General features: G+C 43.0%; 1 protein-coding gene across 2 annotated transcripts in view; it reads left to right on the forward strand.

Moving 5' to 3' along the window:
- The window catches only part of ccdc186 (coiled-coil domain-containing protein 186), a 49294-nt gene extending 31836 nt beyond the window's left edge, over positions 1-17458 (forward strand). For both annotated transcript variants that reach the window (XM_080788650.1, XM_080788651.1), the window contains exons 16-18: positions 608-839; positions 8909-9128; positions 13202-17458. In XM_080788650.1, the coding sequence (XP_080644776.1) occupies positions 608-839; positions 8909-9128; positions 13202-13285 (536 nt within the window). In that variant the 3' untranslated portion in view covers positions 13286-17458. The remainder of the gene's footprint in view (positions 1-607; positions 840-8908; positions 9129-13201) is intronic.
- The last annotated feature ends 281 nt before the right edge of the window (positions 17459-17739 follow it).

The following is a 17739-nucleotide window of genomic DNA, read 5'->3' on the forward strand; positions in this document are numbered from 1 at the left end:
ATATATAGTCATTGCTGAGACAGATGACACACATCTTAACCCATGTAGAGCTGAACCTGATTATACAAACAAAAACAAGTGCTATATACATTACATATTAACTGTAACTATATATGATGATTTCAGGTGTATCAGTACAGTACAGTAGAGGGACCCCCTGTGGTCCCCCACACGGTAACTCTGTCATTTCTCAACCACACGGGGCGGCTCGCCGGAACCAGGCCGGCACCCTGGCCGCGTTCCTGCAGGTCTGGAAGTCTGGAACCTATTTTCAGCATGGATGCTGGGTTTTAAAGGGTTAGACCAGTGGTTCTCAACCTAGTGGAGTTTTCTTTCAGGTTGCCTGACCAGGCAAGTGCTCGTTTGAGAGGGGACGCAACTGTCTATAAGCTTTTGTGGACATATATAAGTTCCTGGAGTCTAGTAGGACTATAGTAAATAATAATAAAGAAATCGCGGTAAAATGTTGTAAAAATGAAAGAAAGCAGCAAAGAAATAAAATTAATAAATAAAAATAAGTTGTAAAAAAAATTAAGTGGTTAAGAAGAATGCTTTGTGAAAGAGACCCATTGTCTGGCTAAACTCTCCTCCTCTGTCTCCCCCACAGGCTCTCTAAACACGCGTCACGGTGTAGGGGACGAGCGGTCCCCCGAGGGCCAGTCGATGATGTCGTCGTCGGGCCCCGTGGCGGTGGTGGACAGCTACCCCGAGGTGGACAAGGTGGTGCTCGTGGAGCGGGTGGTGCGGCTGCAGAAGGCCCTGGCGCGCAAACAGGAGAAGATGGAGTTCATGGAGGACCACATCAAGCAGCTGGTGGAGGAGATTCGCAAGAAGACCAAGTGAGTTGGGGGAAAAAAGCTCTCCGCCAGGAGAGCCATGGACTCTCTATGCACACAGAATAACTCTTCCTACTGTACTTCCAACTTGAAAACTGTGTCCGGCGTGTTCACATAAGCCGGAGTAGACGATAAAATGACCCAAACATTTTTTTTAAAGTGAAACATCCTTTTAAAACCAGGAAAGCATCTTAGTCATTTTAGATTTTAGCGATGGCTGTTCAAAAGATAGCAGATGTACAAGCTCGTAGCACTGCTATTTTTTAGAACATTTAAAAAAAAAACTTGAAAGTGTGATAGAACTAGCCTAGATTTATTCTAGATTTAGAACCATTATGTAGAATGGGTTAAATCAATGAACTGTTGCACTGCGGGCTAGTAGTGTGAACAGCGGACACTACAGAGTCTGCCTGGATTCAGAGCTCCGTCATCCCACTCTCACTGGGCCACTGGCCTCTTTCGTGTCAACTTGTCAGTCACCGCCATGCCCCGTCCCCCTGGGGGTTGTCAGGGACACCGATAGCGCCACGTCCGACCTGTGTTCGGGCCGGTCGCTGTCATCATAGTCTCCATTATTGTCACCATCATCGCTGCTGCTGAAGGAGCCATTCATCCATTTTATCATATCTTCCATTTCTTTCACCCCAAACTCGAGTCCAGACGAACTAAACTGCTAAACTGATAACATTCTCACACACACAAACACACGCATTTGAGCGCGCGCATATACACACGCACACACACACACACACACCTACATTACTATACGTCTGAAGACACGTTAAGTGCTAGTCCGTAGCACTTGACCTAGCCTTGGCGACCTTGCAGTCTTAGGCAAAGGTTCAGATGTCATTTAGATAGCTTGTTTTTCACACCCCCTTTACACGAGAACGGTGTTCATAGAAAACGGCAAAATAAAGTATCGTTTGCTGGTGTCCCTTTAGACGAGAACAGCGTTTTCAGGAGGTGAAATCGCAACAAAGTGAAAACACCTTCCAGTGGAAATCTTTGAAAACACTGTATGCTCCTGTCTCCATGTAAACAGGCAAAACGATGAATCCGTAAAACTTGACGTGACATCATGGCTCATGTGGGCTCACAACGCATAGTATAGTATAGTTTCTACAGTTTTAATATGCATATTATTATTTGTTGATATTATACTGTTTAGACTGATACTAGGTTTTTGGTTAACCTACCACTGCTAAATGCTTAACTTGTAACTGTAAATCATACATAACAATTTTAGGACAACATTGTAAAGAAAGAGCTCAATTCATACAAACTAACCGGAACAGAAAACGGGAATGCCACCATCTGGAAAAGCCGGGATGTAACCCAACGTAATGTGGATTCATATGTTCCAATGTTCAACGACCAAAAAACTATTACATTGTTAAATCATATTTGTGTGACAATGAATCGTCACGTATAATGTCATAGTCGTGACAGCCCTAGACACACACACACACACACACACACACACACACACAGAAGTAAATCCATCCATGGCTCATTCTTTGGCATATGCTAGGTGTCTGCAAGGCTGTCACCACCTACCACTCATCACCAAGCCACACGTTTTACTTTCTGTCTTTTTTAATTTTTTTACTAAACACGTTTGCAATGGAACCGGGGTCCAAATACGGACCCCCTGCCAGGCTAGTTAGAGGTAAGTCCCCTTCATGTTGGCCTTATGCTTTGTGCACATGAAATTCCTTCGTAAATGTTTAACCACTTTAACCCTAAAGTCGTACTGTGTAACTTTTCAATTGAACAAAACTTATAGTTTTAATACAATCTTTTACGTTTTTCAAAATAACCCTTCCACGTACATTTGCCAAATTGCTATTATATATTTTGACAAAAAACTCAAAATCATTTTGTATTTGTAAGTGGGGACACTCACACCAAAATGACACAGGCATCATAATGGTGCCAGCAATGTATTTGTGTGTTTTAAAGTTAATGCATACCAATTCTTATAACTTTACATACATCGTCCGGAAGTTCCAAGATTTGAAAAAATTGGCTTCAAAACGTCGTTAGAAAACAATGGATGACGTCACCGTTCCCTTCCTCCACCTTTTTTATAGTCCATGACTGCGGTGCAATTTGTTCACGACACCGCCATACGACGAAGTATGTCAGGCTTAAGTGGTTAAATGATTACTAAGGGTTTTGCTATGTGTGGATGTAATTCATCTGCATGTGGCTTCTTACGGGGGAAGGGCTACACTGGGGACGGAACCGTACGCAGCTAGGTGGCTGCATCGACAATTTGTTCGCTCCGCGGGGAGTTCCGTATTTACTGTTTTTCTTTGAAGGTGAGGCGAAGGGCTGCGTAACCCCCGCGGAGACAATTCCGTCACTAGTGTAGCCCGGCCCTTATTCTTCTTGGAGTGCTTATAGCTTTGTTCCATAGAGTTAGTTGTCATGTCTTAGTTTGTCTTAGTTTGATACCATTACGTCTACAACATTGTTGTGCATTAAAGCTCTTGTATGCTAGTTGTGGGTTGAATTCCTCGTACAGTAAAACTCCAGATAATGAGAAGAAGCATGCTTATTATTATTATCCCACTACCAGAATTAAAATAGGGTCGATATAGTGTCTGGTTGCTAGGATCGAGATTACCAGCACTCCACTTCGCCTCCCAACTTGCCCGACTATTCTGCCTTGGGTCTAGGCTTATTATCCTGCCCTCAATGTCTTCACATATTGTACAGTTAATATAAAACGGATTATTCAGACAGATCGAGTCAGTCGAACCCACGGTTGTCCAGAACTGCCAAAAAAGGCCTCTGGACAGGGCCTGTTCAGACATCACGATGATGTTCTGACATCGGCATAGACTCCATATTTAGCCATGCCTGACAAAGAACTCCATATATGGGCATAAAAGGGACACAGACATAATAACTGGGTGGGGGGGCATTCATTTGACACACGCATTCCACACCACCACAATTATGTGCGACCTCGCCCTTTATTAGCAAATTGAGCACACCTGATCACCCCCCAAAGGGTACTGTTCTAGTTATTATTAATGCATGACATGTTCCCTATCCTTGCACCTGTCACAGACGTCACCTGCAGAATAATCAGATTCGAGCACAACGCTAAATGTACAATAAATAGTTTAAGAGCCACTGGTATTGTAATTGTAAAGCAGACGTGAAGTGCACATACCAGCTCTGACAGTGTGATAAAACCGGTTCCGGTACAAATGTGATGAAACCCATTAGGCCAGCTGTGTCCAAAGTGCGCCCCGAGGGCCCTGGGGCAAATTTTATACGGTCCTCAGGCTACATTCAAGTTTTTTAACCTGGGCATTTCCCAGAGTATAATTTTTACCTTGCTTCGTTTAAATCTTAAATGTATGTAGTTGGCCCTTGGGTGTTTTAATATTTTCTAATATGGCCCCCTTTGAAAAATGTTTGGACACCCCTGCATTAGGGGTGTAAATATTATTTGTTTAAATGTTTGGCATTCCATGCCTTTTATTTAAAGAGCGGGAGTTGGATTTGAACTTGGGACCATATGGTCGGGTGCATTAACTGCCTGAGCCACCAGGCAACCCCGTTGCCACAGTCCTCATCCATTAGAGAAACATCTCTCGATTACTTTATGGTTGATAATTGCAGACAACACATAATTAGCAGACGCTCTAATCCAGAGCGACTTGCATTGTGTAAAATCAGAGTAAATGGCATGAATCCTGGTCACCAACTGACAGGGGAAATGGTCACATAATGGAGAGCAAAAAAACAAAAAGAAGAAAATAAGTTACATAAGCTACAATATTCTGTGACTAGGATACCAGTTAAAATTCTAAACGAGCATCAGTCAAAAACCAAGGTCATTCCACAGTTTGGGAGCCAGGAAGAAGAGTCTAGGAGGAAAAAGTACTCACATTGTTTACTTAACTAAAAGTATCAATACTGCACTGAGATGAAGCAGGTACCCCACTACATTTTATAGATGGCTCCATTTGTAGACTTGTTTGACAGCACTATCATCGGTGTTGTCGTGTGAATTCATCTTTTCTATTTTTATGTTGGATTCATATGTATTGTCACACATTTAACACCCTGAGCGGCATAAACGGAGGTCTCTGTCTATGTTATTGATATCATAACTGAGCGCATCGCTCCACAGGCTGGGAGCGCCTGTTGGGCAACATTCAATGTCATCCAAAATGTTCCCCCCCCCCCCATTTTAGTGGATGAGACCGAAAATCTTAAAACGTGAATAACTCTTGATCTAAATCAATCCGTCCAATTCCGTTGTTGTCGATCTCCTCAGGGGTGTTTTGACTACATCTAGCTACTTCAGCTACATCCAAGATGGCGCCTGGTGCATCTCCAAATGTGCTCCGTTGCTGCAAATCACTGGGCGCTCTGATGTAATGGTCCTAAATATCCCCGGCCCCGGGCGTTCGTGGTGTTAACCAGTTGAACCCTCAATACTTGACCCTTGGCTCTGTACTTGGTCATCTCTTGTTTCCTTCTACACCAAACCTCTTTGCCAAAAACAGCAGAGATGTTGTACATCTGCTATTTTCGACTAAAGGTCTCCTCAGAATTGGAATGCTAGAGTTGAAGTGGTTAACCCATTTAGACCTGAGGCCGATTCTAAACAAAACGCCTTCTAAATCCTGACCTAGATTTTCTGAAAAACTTCAACTATTTATTTATTAAAAGATTGCTAATAAAAATGTGTTGCTATACAGTATACTGTACATACAAAAACGAATAGACTACGGACATCACTCAGTTGAAGTGCTGGGTTGGAAAATTACATCCGAAAAATAAGAAATGTTCAACACTACACACAACAGTGGTTCCGGCGAGCCGCCCTGCGTCCGAAACGAAAAATGACAGTTACCGTGTTGCAGCTTTCCGTGCTCGGACACATAGAGACAGACAAGACAGACAGAAACATAGCTTCGTAATGGAGCGGGGCTCGTACTGTGTCACTTTACTATGTACTGTACTGTACTGGCCGCTTTAGGTCTTGCAGCTTTCCGTGCTCGGACATACAGACACAGAGACTTACAGATGAACGGACATGGGCACCGCTCAAAAACACTGTTGACTTAAATGAAATGATTCATTCATTCATTGATATAAAGGTATCAGCTATTCATCTGTGAAGTCAGCGTAAGTGCAGCGTGCACAGATTATATTTCCTGATGATCTGCTGCTATTGACTGTACAGTATGTTGTGCTGAGGTTTCGTGCAGCAGCACCCATCACTTTGTGCTCTGACCTTCACACCGCTGCAAGGCAAACTTGGCAAAGGCACTGCAGCACACTTTTCTGCATGGTCACTACACAGTACAGTAAGCTTGGAGATGCAATGCAGTTAAGAGGGCTCAACATCATTAATACGCATGTGCTTTATGCTCAGGTAACCGTTGTTTTAGTTCCTGTCATTTGAATGTTTGCCTCGCCTTATCGTGGTCTAGTTTTTTGAAGAAACGTTTTAACGTGCAAACAGACCGCATTCATGCCATCTGCGTTGCAAAGACCTGATGCTGATTCAGAAAATGTCAGACACAAAACAGTTTTCTGAAAAACGTATGTTGCTATATCAAGCCAAAATGATATGTATTTGGTGGCCGACCCCCGTATGAAAAGGTTTTGTTACAGCGGTCCCAGAAGCAAAGATTGGAGTTATAAACATTTGCTTTAAGAATTAATACAAACGGGTGTTGGTGTTAAAATTGACAGCACATTTTGATGTAGTTTTAGTCCGTCCATATAGTTTTAGACATATTCTCGTCATCTGAAAGTGTTTTGGTTTGTCTAGTTTTAGTCGACTAAATATAAGATTTGAATCTTCAATGAAAAAAAGTCAGTCGCGTCATAGTTGTTAGTAGACAAAATTGTATATGATCATGTCCCCATTGACTTGAAAGTAAAATAAAGGTAGAGTTGTGACTTTTCTCCCCCCTTTTTTGCCCTTCAGTAAAGAAACATATTGGTCATCTCCTCATTCCATCTTTCCTATCTGTCCGATCTAATCGCGCACGTAGGAGCACAGTGGTTTTAAAAATAGAGAAAGGCTTCCTGAATATGTTGATTGATTGTTTCTGTGCTTTTCTTGTGTTGTTGCAGTACGTGTCAGGCACACGCATGCATAGCTCTGGGTGTGTTTCTATAGCCTGTCTCATGTATATAAGGACCTGTGTTTGTTTGCTTGCTTCATACTTGCAGTGGTCCGAAACAAGTCCTTTTTCTCCCCTTTTTTGTGACCTTTTTGAGTGCTCGGATGCTCCTCTTCTTTAAAGTTTTAGTTCCGTTGATCCTAGAAGCACCAATGTGTGCCAAATTGTCACAGTGACCGTTGGGGGGTGATCACTGATCAGGTGTGATCAATTGGCTAATAATTAAATAAAGGGTGAGGTCATGCATCATTGTGATGTCAGAACACCAGTGTGATGTCGGAACAGGATTACAGATATACAGAGATGTGGGACATTTATAGATGGATTACGTTACAGATATACAGAGATGTGGCACATTTATAGATAGATTACGTAAGAAAGTAGCAAACGTTGTGAAAATAGCTGATCTGCAAGCTCGGCTATTTTCACAATTATCTGTGGAACCGAGTCAAACTCAATGTAATGCCTACAATTCCAAGTGTTGGGTGGGGTGGGGGTACTCGGTTCATGGTTCTTTTGGGGGTTTGCGGCCTGAATAATTTGGGAACCCTTGCCTCACACTGCCTCTATCTGAAACGTAACCTTGACAGCAACCTATTTTTGAGTGATGCAACCACTCCCTTACGGAGCTATGTGTGTGGCTGGGTGGTCTGGGTCTGAGCACGAAGACAGCATGGTTGTTTTTCACCACCTGTGTGCAACCTAACACACAGTGTCACACACACACAAACGCACACGCACATATTAACTGTATATATGATGATTTTGGGTGTGCCAGTACAGTAGAGGGTACAGTAGAGGGACCCCGACACAGTAACTCTGTCATTTCTCAACCGTTTCGGACGTGGGGTGGCTCGCCGGAATCAGCCCGTCCCCAGGGCGCGTTCCTGGGGGTCTGGATGTTCCGTGGACCCCCCCGGGGACTCCTCGGGGACCCCCACATGGTAACTCTCATTTCTCTACTGTTTCGGACGTGGGCCGGCTCAACGGAACCGGGCCAGCACCCTGACCGTGGTCCTGTGGGTCTGGAAATTCCGGGGACCCCACACGGAGTTGCACCACTCACTTCACACGGGTGTGATTTTCATTTTAAGGTCACCATAGAAAACAAATTATTGACTCTTATACCCGTCACAATGTTTTTATTGAGACGTGTTTAATAAGAACCCCCCCCCCCCTTGTGAAGTGAGTGTTGCAACTCTGTGTGGGGGTCCCCGGGGGGTCCCAGCCACACACATAGCTCCATAAGGGAGTGGTTGCACCACTCAAAAAGAACCATAAATTATGCTCTCCCCGCACACTCTTTCTGTCTGTCTGTAATACGTTGGCCTTCATTATAGTAGATTTAACCTTTTAACCTCTGTCTCTGACTGCATGGTGCCGTACTGTATCGTCCATGTGCTGCAGCATAGCTCACACTAATCAGTTCAGCGCACCGTGGGATATTGTAATGTACCGTACTGTACACTAATGTCTCACACTAATGACTTCAACACATCAATCAGAAGTTAATTAACTCAACACCTTCCTGGCGAAACTACTACTGAAGCAACATGGTGTGTGTGTGTGTGTGTGTGTGTGTGTGTGTGTGTGTGTGTGTGTGCGCCCTTTTTTTCTCCAAAATAATTAGTTCTACACTCGACAAATGGGGCTCCTGGGAATACCCAGTCACAATCATTAACCACTTAATCTATATTTTATACATGAGAGCAGTCTACAAAAAATTAACAGATATACATTACGGGATATATTTGTACTGTTATTTTTGTCTTTTGTTTTTCTCTTGAAAGTATTGGAACATTTTGAATAATTTTAAATGTCCTTGACATGACACGTTTGAGAACCACCGGTCTAAACGGAGCAGAAATCATTGATTTGTTGGTCTGTCTCTGTCCATAGAATCCTCCAGAGCTACGTGCTGAGAGAGGAGTCGGGCGCTCTGTCGTCGGAGGCGTCAGACTTTAACAAAGCCACCCTGAGCCGCCGGGGGGGCATCATGGCGTCTCTGTACTCGTCCCACCCGGCCGACAGCGGCCTGACCCTGGACCTGTCCCTGGAGATCAACCGCAAGCTGCAGGCCGTGCTGGAGGACACGCTGCTCAAGAACATCACCCTCAAAGTAAGACCACGTGTTTTAACCCATTTTGACCTGAGATCAGAATCTAAGAAGGTCTCCTACATCCTGACAGTTTTCTGAAAAAGCTATGTTTCTATGTCAGTCGTTCTTCGATTTTTCAAAAATAGCAGACCTACAAGCTCGTAGCGTGCCACTCGGTGGCGCGCTATGAGCTTGTAGATCTGCTATTTTTCAATAGCTAAAGCATAACATAATGCTAACACCAAAAGTGGGTTAAGACAAGATGGAGGGTCCAAGGCTAAATGCATATCATGTTTGGAGTCCGTGGCACGAAAAGGTTTGAGAGCTACTGATTTAGAAGGCATTTGTTGAATCGGCCTCAGGTATTAAGAGGAGTCTTTAGAAGCATTAATATTTTATCTGTGCAGTAACCGGGGATTTAGTATCGAGCCGCGAACATTGTCGCTTTGTTCAATCCAGCTCAATCTGAGCCGTAATTCCGAGATAAAGGGCTATAAAGGTCTGGCGGCCCGAGCATTGTGTGCACGCCGCCATCTTGAAACAGGCAAAACACATCGAGCACAGATCTGCCGATCGACCGGACGCAACGGTTAATTTAACTAATTAATTTAATTAATTTCTTTTTCAGAAATACCGACATTATAAGATCTACAAGCTACAACATTTGCAAGCCTCTAGATCGGCTATTTTCGCTAATCGACTAATCAAATTTGTTGCTTGAAGATTATAATTTAATTGATCAAATAATGGCAATAAGTAATCAATAGCTGCAGGCCGAGTTCACAACTCCTTATAAATCACAACTCACCTGTTGTCTGTCAATCTATTGTGTCCTTGGCTTGGTTCGATGAAGCTAACATAAGATCATTTGAGTTTCTATTTATTGGTATCAGAATGAAAACCTTCCCCCCCCCCCTTTCACTCATTCACCTTTCATTCCATTCATCTTTTTTTATTTGTCTTTTTCTTGAACACCCTGAGCAACAAAAGAGTCTTTAACGTCTTTTTTTATTTTTTTATTATTCGTTTTGAGATCAATCTTTACCCCTGTGTGGATAGCTCTCTGTTGCTAGGCAACGCTCGGCAAGGCTGTGGTCCCGTTCACTGTCATGTTAACTGAAATCTTACAACCCTTTTATCTCGGATTCCTTTCCATGATAGTCGCTTTTTTATATCAAAGGACGACTTCACTCATTTTCAACCAATCTTCATATAATTGGTTCCTCACTAATGATGACGGCTATGGACACTTCAGAAACCTGCCTACCAGTGACATCATTGTTGGGCATATCTATGTATTTAAATTTATGATTTATATACAGTTTTTGTATATTATATTAACCACTTGAACCTCAGCATCCATATTTAAAAATAGACGTTCTACAAGCTCACAACAAATCATGGATATTAAGGACAACACTAAATGACATATAGATAGGCTCATTTCCTACTTATATTCATTCCAAATTACTTTCCATGAGGGTCTATTTTGCAGAAATGCCCATGTCGTCCAGGTTCCCCAGCAGAGCCCAGCATATCGCTTTTATGCTATTTATTGCGGCCATTTTATTATTTTTTTCCCATGAATGTTATTAGTTGGCATTACAGACACATCCATGCCTTGGTTGTTCCACATGATGGGGCAAACAAACGAAATTAATTGTGAATTAATCGGATGAAATGAGCGCTCCCGCTGCTCGAGGTCTTTTAGTGTTTGAAGATGGTCTTTCAAGTCAAATCCAGGGCATAGCGCAGGGGTAGGTAACAGGTGGCCCGCGGGCCAAAACTAGGCCCCAAGTTCTTTTTTCCCCCCTTTTTTTTAGAAATATATATTTTAGTTTTTGTTTCAGTTCAATGTTTGTTTTAAAAACGCCATTGACAATGAAGGGAAAATTTACGTCATCTTGTCCCTAACACAAACATTAAATGCCTTGTTTGTGACAATCACCATTACATCACCTAATCATAGCAAGAGTTAGACTTTAATATATTAGCGCCCCTCACTTCACACGTGTGGGATTTTTTTAAACAATATCAGCCCGACAGTCTCGCATATTATGTCCAAATAGGGAAACTATCCCCAACTAAAGAGGGTTTATTATACTTATTATTGCGACCAAAGGTCGCAGTTAACTATGGATACCTGTCATTTTAAACTCTAGACAGGCCTGCCCCAAGTAAAGTGATTTGTGGAGCCTGGCAGCCGGCAAAAACTATAGTTCTCAACAGGCCAGAAAATTCAGACCCGGCCCTTATCAAACCCTGTACACTCAAGACACTGCCCCCACTGCCACCCTTAAGATCACCATATATGGAGCTGACCTGTTCTGACATTCCATATGTTGATCTGACCTCATCACACCCTGTACACACAAGACACGCTCCATATATGGCCAGTGCACCCTCAGGCGTCCTACTGGTAATACTGATACTCCATGTTGAGAGTGACAGTGCAGGTATAGCAGCTGGCATGGGGGGCATTTTAAATCTTAGATTTTTAGATCTTCTCGTCTCTTTTAGAACAACGCCAGGAGGTGTGTGTGTGTGTGTGTGTGTGTGTGTGTGTGTGTTCAGTTCAGTTCAGTTCAGGTCACATTCATTGTCAGTTCAGTTCTCATCCACTCTGCTCCACTATTTTTACATGACATTTGGGTCATGTCTCCTGAAAGTCTTTAGTAAACCACCAAGGGTACAAATGGGACCAAATGGACCCTTACAGGTACAGCACATTTTACAGTGTAGATTTGGAGGTCAGTAGGTGACAGAGATAATGGTGAGCTTGTATAATTCTCTTGAGAGATTAGGCATAGATCGAACAAAGAATGCACCAAGTGCCTTGCAACTCAGGGCCGTAACCACTTAGAGGATCTAAGTGGTTAAACTGAAGTGATATTATCCAATATCACAATATTATCCAATCCCAAAAGAGCTGCAGGGTGAGCGCTCTGCTCTGTCTCGCAGAGAACAGTTTCACTGACTTTATACCGCCTGTCCCTGCAGATAATGATTACAACGCATATCACATTTTAAAGGTTAAAGAGATTAATAAAATAATAATGAAAAGCTGGTCGTCGGGTCCTCACAGGTCCATACGGATCCATGCCAATTTAAAATGCTGTGACTTAAAAAAAATGTCCTTGACTCGCACAGCAAGTTGTGTAAAATGCTTTTCACAGTAGCCTACTAGCCTTTTTAAAAGAACTAGTGGGAGCTTTATTTTTATTTTCATTATGTGTGTGTGTGTGTGTGTGTGTGTGTGTGTGTGTGTGTGTGTGTGTGTGTGTGTGTGTGTGTGTGTGTGTGTGTGTGTGTGTGTGTGTGTGTGTGAGAGCGGTCTGGGAGAACAGTGTGTTTAGGAGAGCGTACAGTACCTCCTACCCGCTATTTTACTTTTGTAATCATCGTTCAAGGTCAGTCAATAAAAATATAAAGAGAAATCGGGAGCCAAGCAGTGAATCAATCTCCCCCCCCCACACACACGCACACACACACACACACACACACACACACACACACACACACGAGAAGTTTATGAATGGCATTTTTAGCATTCATTTATCCCTAGCCCAAAAGCCAAAAATAGCACTGACGTTTTGTGAGCTGCTATTTTTCGGTACAGGCACGCACCAAATTATAAATCGGGCATAACGCCAATCCCAAACCCCTAAATGTCTAATCCCAATTTACTCAATCATTTCCTAATTGTAACACTATACTTTGCGTTTCTCGTGTGAGGACCAGGAAAAAAAGTTTCCCCTTCCAAGACTTTTTACCAGCTGCTGTGTCAATGTTCTCCCTGCTGTGCTTTCACGCCCACTTGCTGTAGTTGAGACCTATGTTTCTCATTGGCTGTACTGACAACCTGATTGGCTGCCTCTAAGCAACCACACACTTTTTGCCTCTAGCCGACCTCTCAACCATGGGTTATAAGGCAGGTGAACCGTTGAATTAGACTTGACGGAGATCTGTCAACAGTGTGTGTTAAAAACATGATTCTTCTATTTTTTTGTTTTTGTTTTGTTTTTTTGCAGGACAACCTGCAGACTCTTCTAGGCGGCAGTAAAACACATATTTTCTTTATTTATTCTTTGCAGGACAACCTCCAGACACTAGGGGCAGAGATCGAGAGACTCATAAAACAGCAGCGTCTTCCGGAGCACGGAGCGAGCAGGAAGTGACATCGCTGAGGCATGGGAAGGAAGGGGCGGAGAAACCTTGAACCAAAACATGTGGAGGTTCTCCAAAAACTGCGCCCCCACCCCAGAGGTCCGTGAGTTGGTTCCACGTGCTTAATGACTGATGGTTAGAAACCAATCGGACGCTTACAGGTCTGTAACCTTTGAGAGCATACAAATGTACGCGTCCATTCCGTTCCCATTTGTACACACTCAGAGTTATGGGGGAACCAATGGGTGAAATGATGGGGGTAGCCAAACCTTCAGTCACACACCTGTGTATCAGTGTCAACCATCCCAGCATATCGTCACTGTCGGGTGGAAACCTTGTATGTCCGAGACCTGTGTTGCATAGGGCGATTAGGGCCATACGATTGCACATTTAAGTTGACGATTAATTGCCACACAGATAATTGTGCTTAACGATTTAATAGTGTTTTTTGCATTGAATTTTGGAACATTGCAATTTGTATGTCTGTTTATTTACGTGTCAAAATCACTGACACATTTAATCATTTTTTCTATTTTTTTCTTTCCAAAAAATTTACAAAATAGCAGAAATACTTTATCTACAAGCTTACATACAGTATAGTTGAAAACTTCCGTAGTTACTTTGTAGATTGTTTACAAAACATGCAGTAACCACGTACTTCAGCCAAATCTACATTTCAGCCATTATTATCTCAAATAATTATAATTAATAATTAGGTAATGATGTAATAATTGTGACGGGCCTAGTGTTCCAATGGATTCAATGTAGTCACAAGTTCTTGTTAATCCTTTTCATTGGCTGAATATTTATAATACCCACTACTTTCACTTTTAAAAAAAAATCAAAAGTAGTACTCTCGTGAGCGCCACGCAAATTGTCCTCGCAATGTCTTATTGTTTCTCATCGTCATGAGCTTGCTGCTATTTGACAGTTTTTTTCTGCGACATAATAATGAAACTGACATTACGGATATAACAAGGTTTCTGCCCGACACCCGAGGAATGCATCAACCAACCCCGACATAAATGAAGGAGACAATTGTATGTCAGAAGTGCCAGTCTGTTTTTTTTTGTTTTGTTTTTTTGCACGAGCTCTTGAACGGGGGACATATCTTTGGACGTACTTGAACTTTGACCTGTCCGTCTGTCCACTCCTCTCCTCCCATTCCTGGAAGGAACACATCGATGCCCACATTCCCTAGTTCAAATAATGATTATTTTGGGAACCCTTGTCCTACTCTACGCTTAGAGGTTTCTTTAGCAGGTGGGCTCAGTGAAAGGCCAGAGGCCATGATTTAGTCTCCACAGAAATATCCGTCTTGGCAAGCTGAATTCCGAAGTCTTCGTTTCTGTGCTTTAGTCATCAATCACTTAACCCACTTGAACCCTATGGTTGACCGGAGTCCCTCAGGGCTCTGTACTTGGCCTATTCCGTTTTCTGTTGTTGCGGGGGAAAGCTTTCACCAAAAACAGACGATCGACAAGGTGTGTCGATCTGCTGTTTTCCTGAGAAACCTTTCCTCCGCAACACCAGACGATGGGGGTGTAAGTGGGTTTTTATACATAGTCTTGTGAAAATAGCCGATCTACAAGCGCTACGGCATGTTGCATCGTGATGTGTTTGGGAGCATGAAAATGTGATCATTATTTTTGGGGGAAATGTATGAAAATGTTTGCCTATAATGATGCGCCAAATATAGGGATACGTCCAGGTTGACAGTGTCTCGTAAAAGGGGAAAGGTCAAGGTCTACTCTGCATCATTTAGCTGGGGAGTGGGGACCACCCTCAAGGACCACTGGTGATCCCCAGACCACTGGTTGAGAACCACTGTTCTAAGACATTTCCAAGTTTCCAAAATAGACAATCAGAATTTAAAAATAAATGAATAGTGTTGTGTGCTTGTAGATTTGCTATTTTTTTTAACTGAGGCTTAAAGGAGTAGTCCACCCCCCAAAAACAATCTCCATTAATTCATGGTTTCATGTGTAATTGATAGACAAGTAATTTTTTAGGGGGGTGAACTACTCCTTTAAGTGGTAAATAGAAAACTCCTAACTGTTGTCCACATACAGTACACACACACACTGTCCACAGCTTGCCCCTTGTGCCAATCAACCGAATATATTGTGAATGAACGAACATTCCTCCGGCCAAACGCATTCCAACACGTCCACACCTTCTCGGAGTCGAAAGGAGAAAAGGACGCATTCTACGAGTTGACAGGAGCACGGCAATGAATGAACTAGATCTACAAAAACACATGGAGAAACCCCAATTATCTGCACTATCAACACTTTTGCCATCTTCTCCCGTGAGACTAAACACCTCGTACCGCCAAGCGCCGCAGTTTTCACCCACGGTTGTTCGGGCAAAGCACTTAACGAGCTCGCCACATCACGGCAGCCCAATCCCCCCCACCCCACCCCAGAATCCGCAGTCCAACCCCCCCAGGTCCCCCACCCCCCTCTGCTTGACATTGGTGCTATATATAGGCGGCCACAGTGCTTCTTTATCTCTGCCTGGCGCGGCCGAGTAGAGCGCTTCCGCTGTCGAGGTGTCCAGGTGCCCCTGACTGACTGACCGCCTGCCTGACAGGAACACTTGGACGGTCGAGGGGAGAGGAAACGTACGATACGAAGTTAAACCCCCGTTGTGGTTGAGTGTAGTCCCTCGAGGCTCTATGCTATACTGTATGCTGGTGTGTTTTCTGTTATTGTAGGGGAAAGCCTTCCAAGATATCACTAAATATCAGATCAACAAGCTTGCAATGCGCCGCAGTGCCACGCGCTGCAAGCTTGTTGATCTGCTATTTTCATGCACGATATGCAGCTGCTGGAGTTTGAAGTGGTTATTAAAGGAATACTTCACCCAAAACATTACTACTTTTTATTTATTTTTCTATCAAACTGCTCACTCCTTGAGTGAGTGCGTTATTGTGGCATTCCTGAGCCAAAAATTCAATATATTTGGTTACTTAAACTTTGCTATATAAAAGAATGATATAAAGTAAACTCTAAACATTTCTCACAGTGTTCTAATCACTGATGAGCCATTTTGCTCTTGTTAAGATTGATCTACTATTAACTTCAATTAGTCAAATATTTATATAACATTTTTGGGGTAAAATATTCCTTTAATGTCTGAATCTGAGGCTGGTGGATAGTCCATTTTGAATGTGATTTTTCTTTTTAATTTATTTTTTTATCCGTTCTTCTTGGAAGAAATTTGTATTTGTTATTTTTAAACACTTGTTGAGAGAGCTCCGAATCCATGTAATGAAAAGGGAATGATCCTTTTGTCGAGTGGACGTGATTTTGAAACGTGGAATATTGGCCTTTGTTTTTAGAGTCATGTCTGTCAAGTTGACATGGATTTGGTCGCTTTGCTCCACTAGAGCAGTGGTTCTCAAGCCTTTCATTTCATTTGTACCCTCAGTTACAGATGTGTAAGGGTGAGAACCACTTCGCTAGAGTGCAGTCCTGTTTGCATTGTATATTTATATCGAGATAAATTACATTTACAACATCTAAAGATGTTTGCCAGTGAAATTGTGGTGGGAAGAGTAGTTTGTAAAAAACATCCTCCGGATTTCCCTGATTTAATGACTTAAATCAGTGGTTCTCAAAGTGGGGTCCAATTATTTAAAAGCAGCGTTGAAAGACACATCAGCTATTAAAAAAAATATCTTGAAGAAAGAAATGCATTTCAAATCTTTTGTACCCAGTACAAAATATGTACTAATTTCTTGACATGAAGAGGGGGTGCAGGGAGGCAAGCTGCTAACCGTTTTCCGCACAGTGCGACACAAAGTGCCTGGTGAGGACAAACGTACATCTAAAGCTATTACCCATACCCAGTAGCACACTCCTTTTAGTTTTTTTCCTTTAATGCGTGTCTCATTGCATTATCTGCCGTGTCTGCAGTACAAACTATAAGAGCTCCCCCTCCCTCCAGCCTTTCTGCTAAACTCAGCGTTGCATTTTCCTTTGTGTGTGAAGAGGCACGACGGGCTCCGTGCACAGCAGCCGCATTGGAAAGAAAGGTGTCACCAATGATACTAATGAAGGCTCTGTTCCATTCTGGAAGTCTGGAGTCAGGGTGTTGATATTGTTGCATGTTGTCTCACTGGACACTCTGCTACACTACTGGGTTTCAAATTGGGTCCCTCGTGATTCCTTGGGGTTCCGAATGGCTCCTGACGGGGGGGGTGGGGGGGGGGGATTTGACTGAGAGTGTCCAAAGGGAACCAAACAGACCCCCATTGTGAGCTTGGAGATCGCATATTTCCACAATATGTATCTGTGGAACCGAGTCAAGCAAAACTGAATGTCTCAACTATACAATTCCAAGTGCTTGTCAGGGTGGAGGGGGGGGTTCCCAGTTCTAATATGAACAATTTGGGGGGATCGCGCCCTGAAAGGTTTGAGAATCACTGACGGATAATGTGGATTCCGCTATCGGGGGG

This window comes from Protomyctophum bolini (assembly GCF_963924005.1).
Source record: "Protomyctophum bolini genome assembly, chromosome: 18".
Lineage (NCBI taxonomy): Eukaryota > Metazoa > Chordata > Actinopteri > Myctophiformes > Myctophidae > Protomyctophum > Protomyctophum bolini.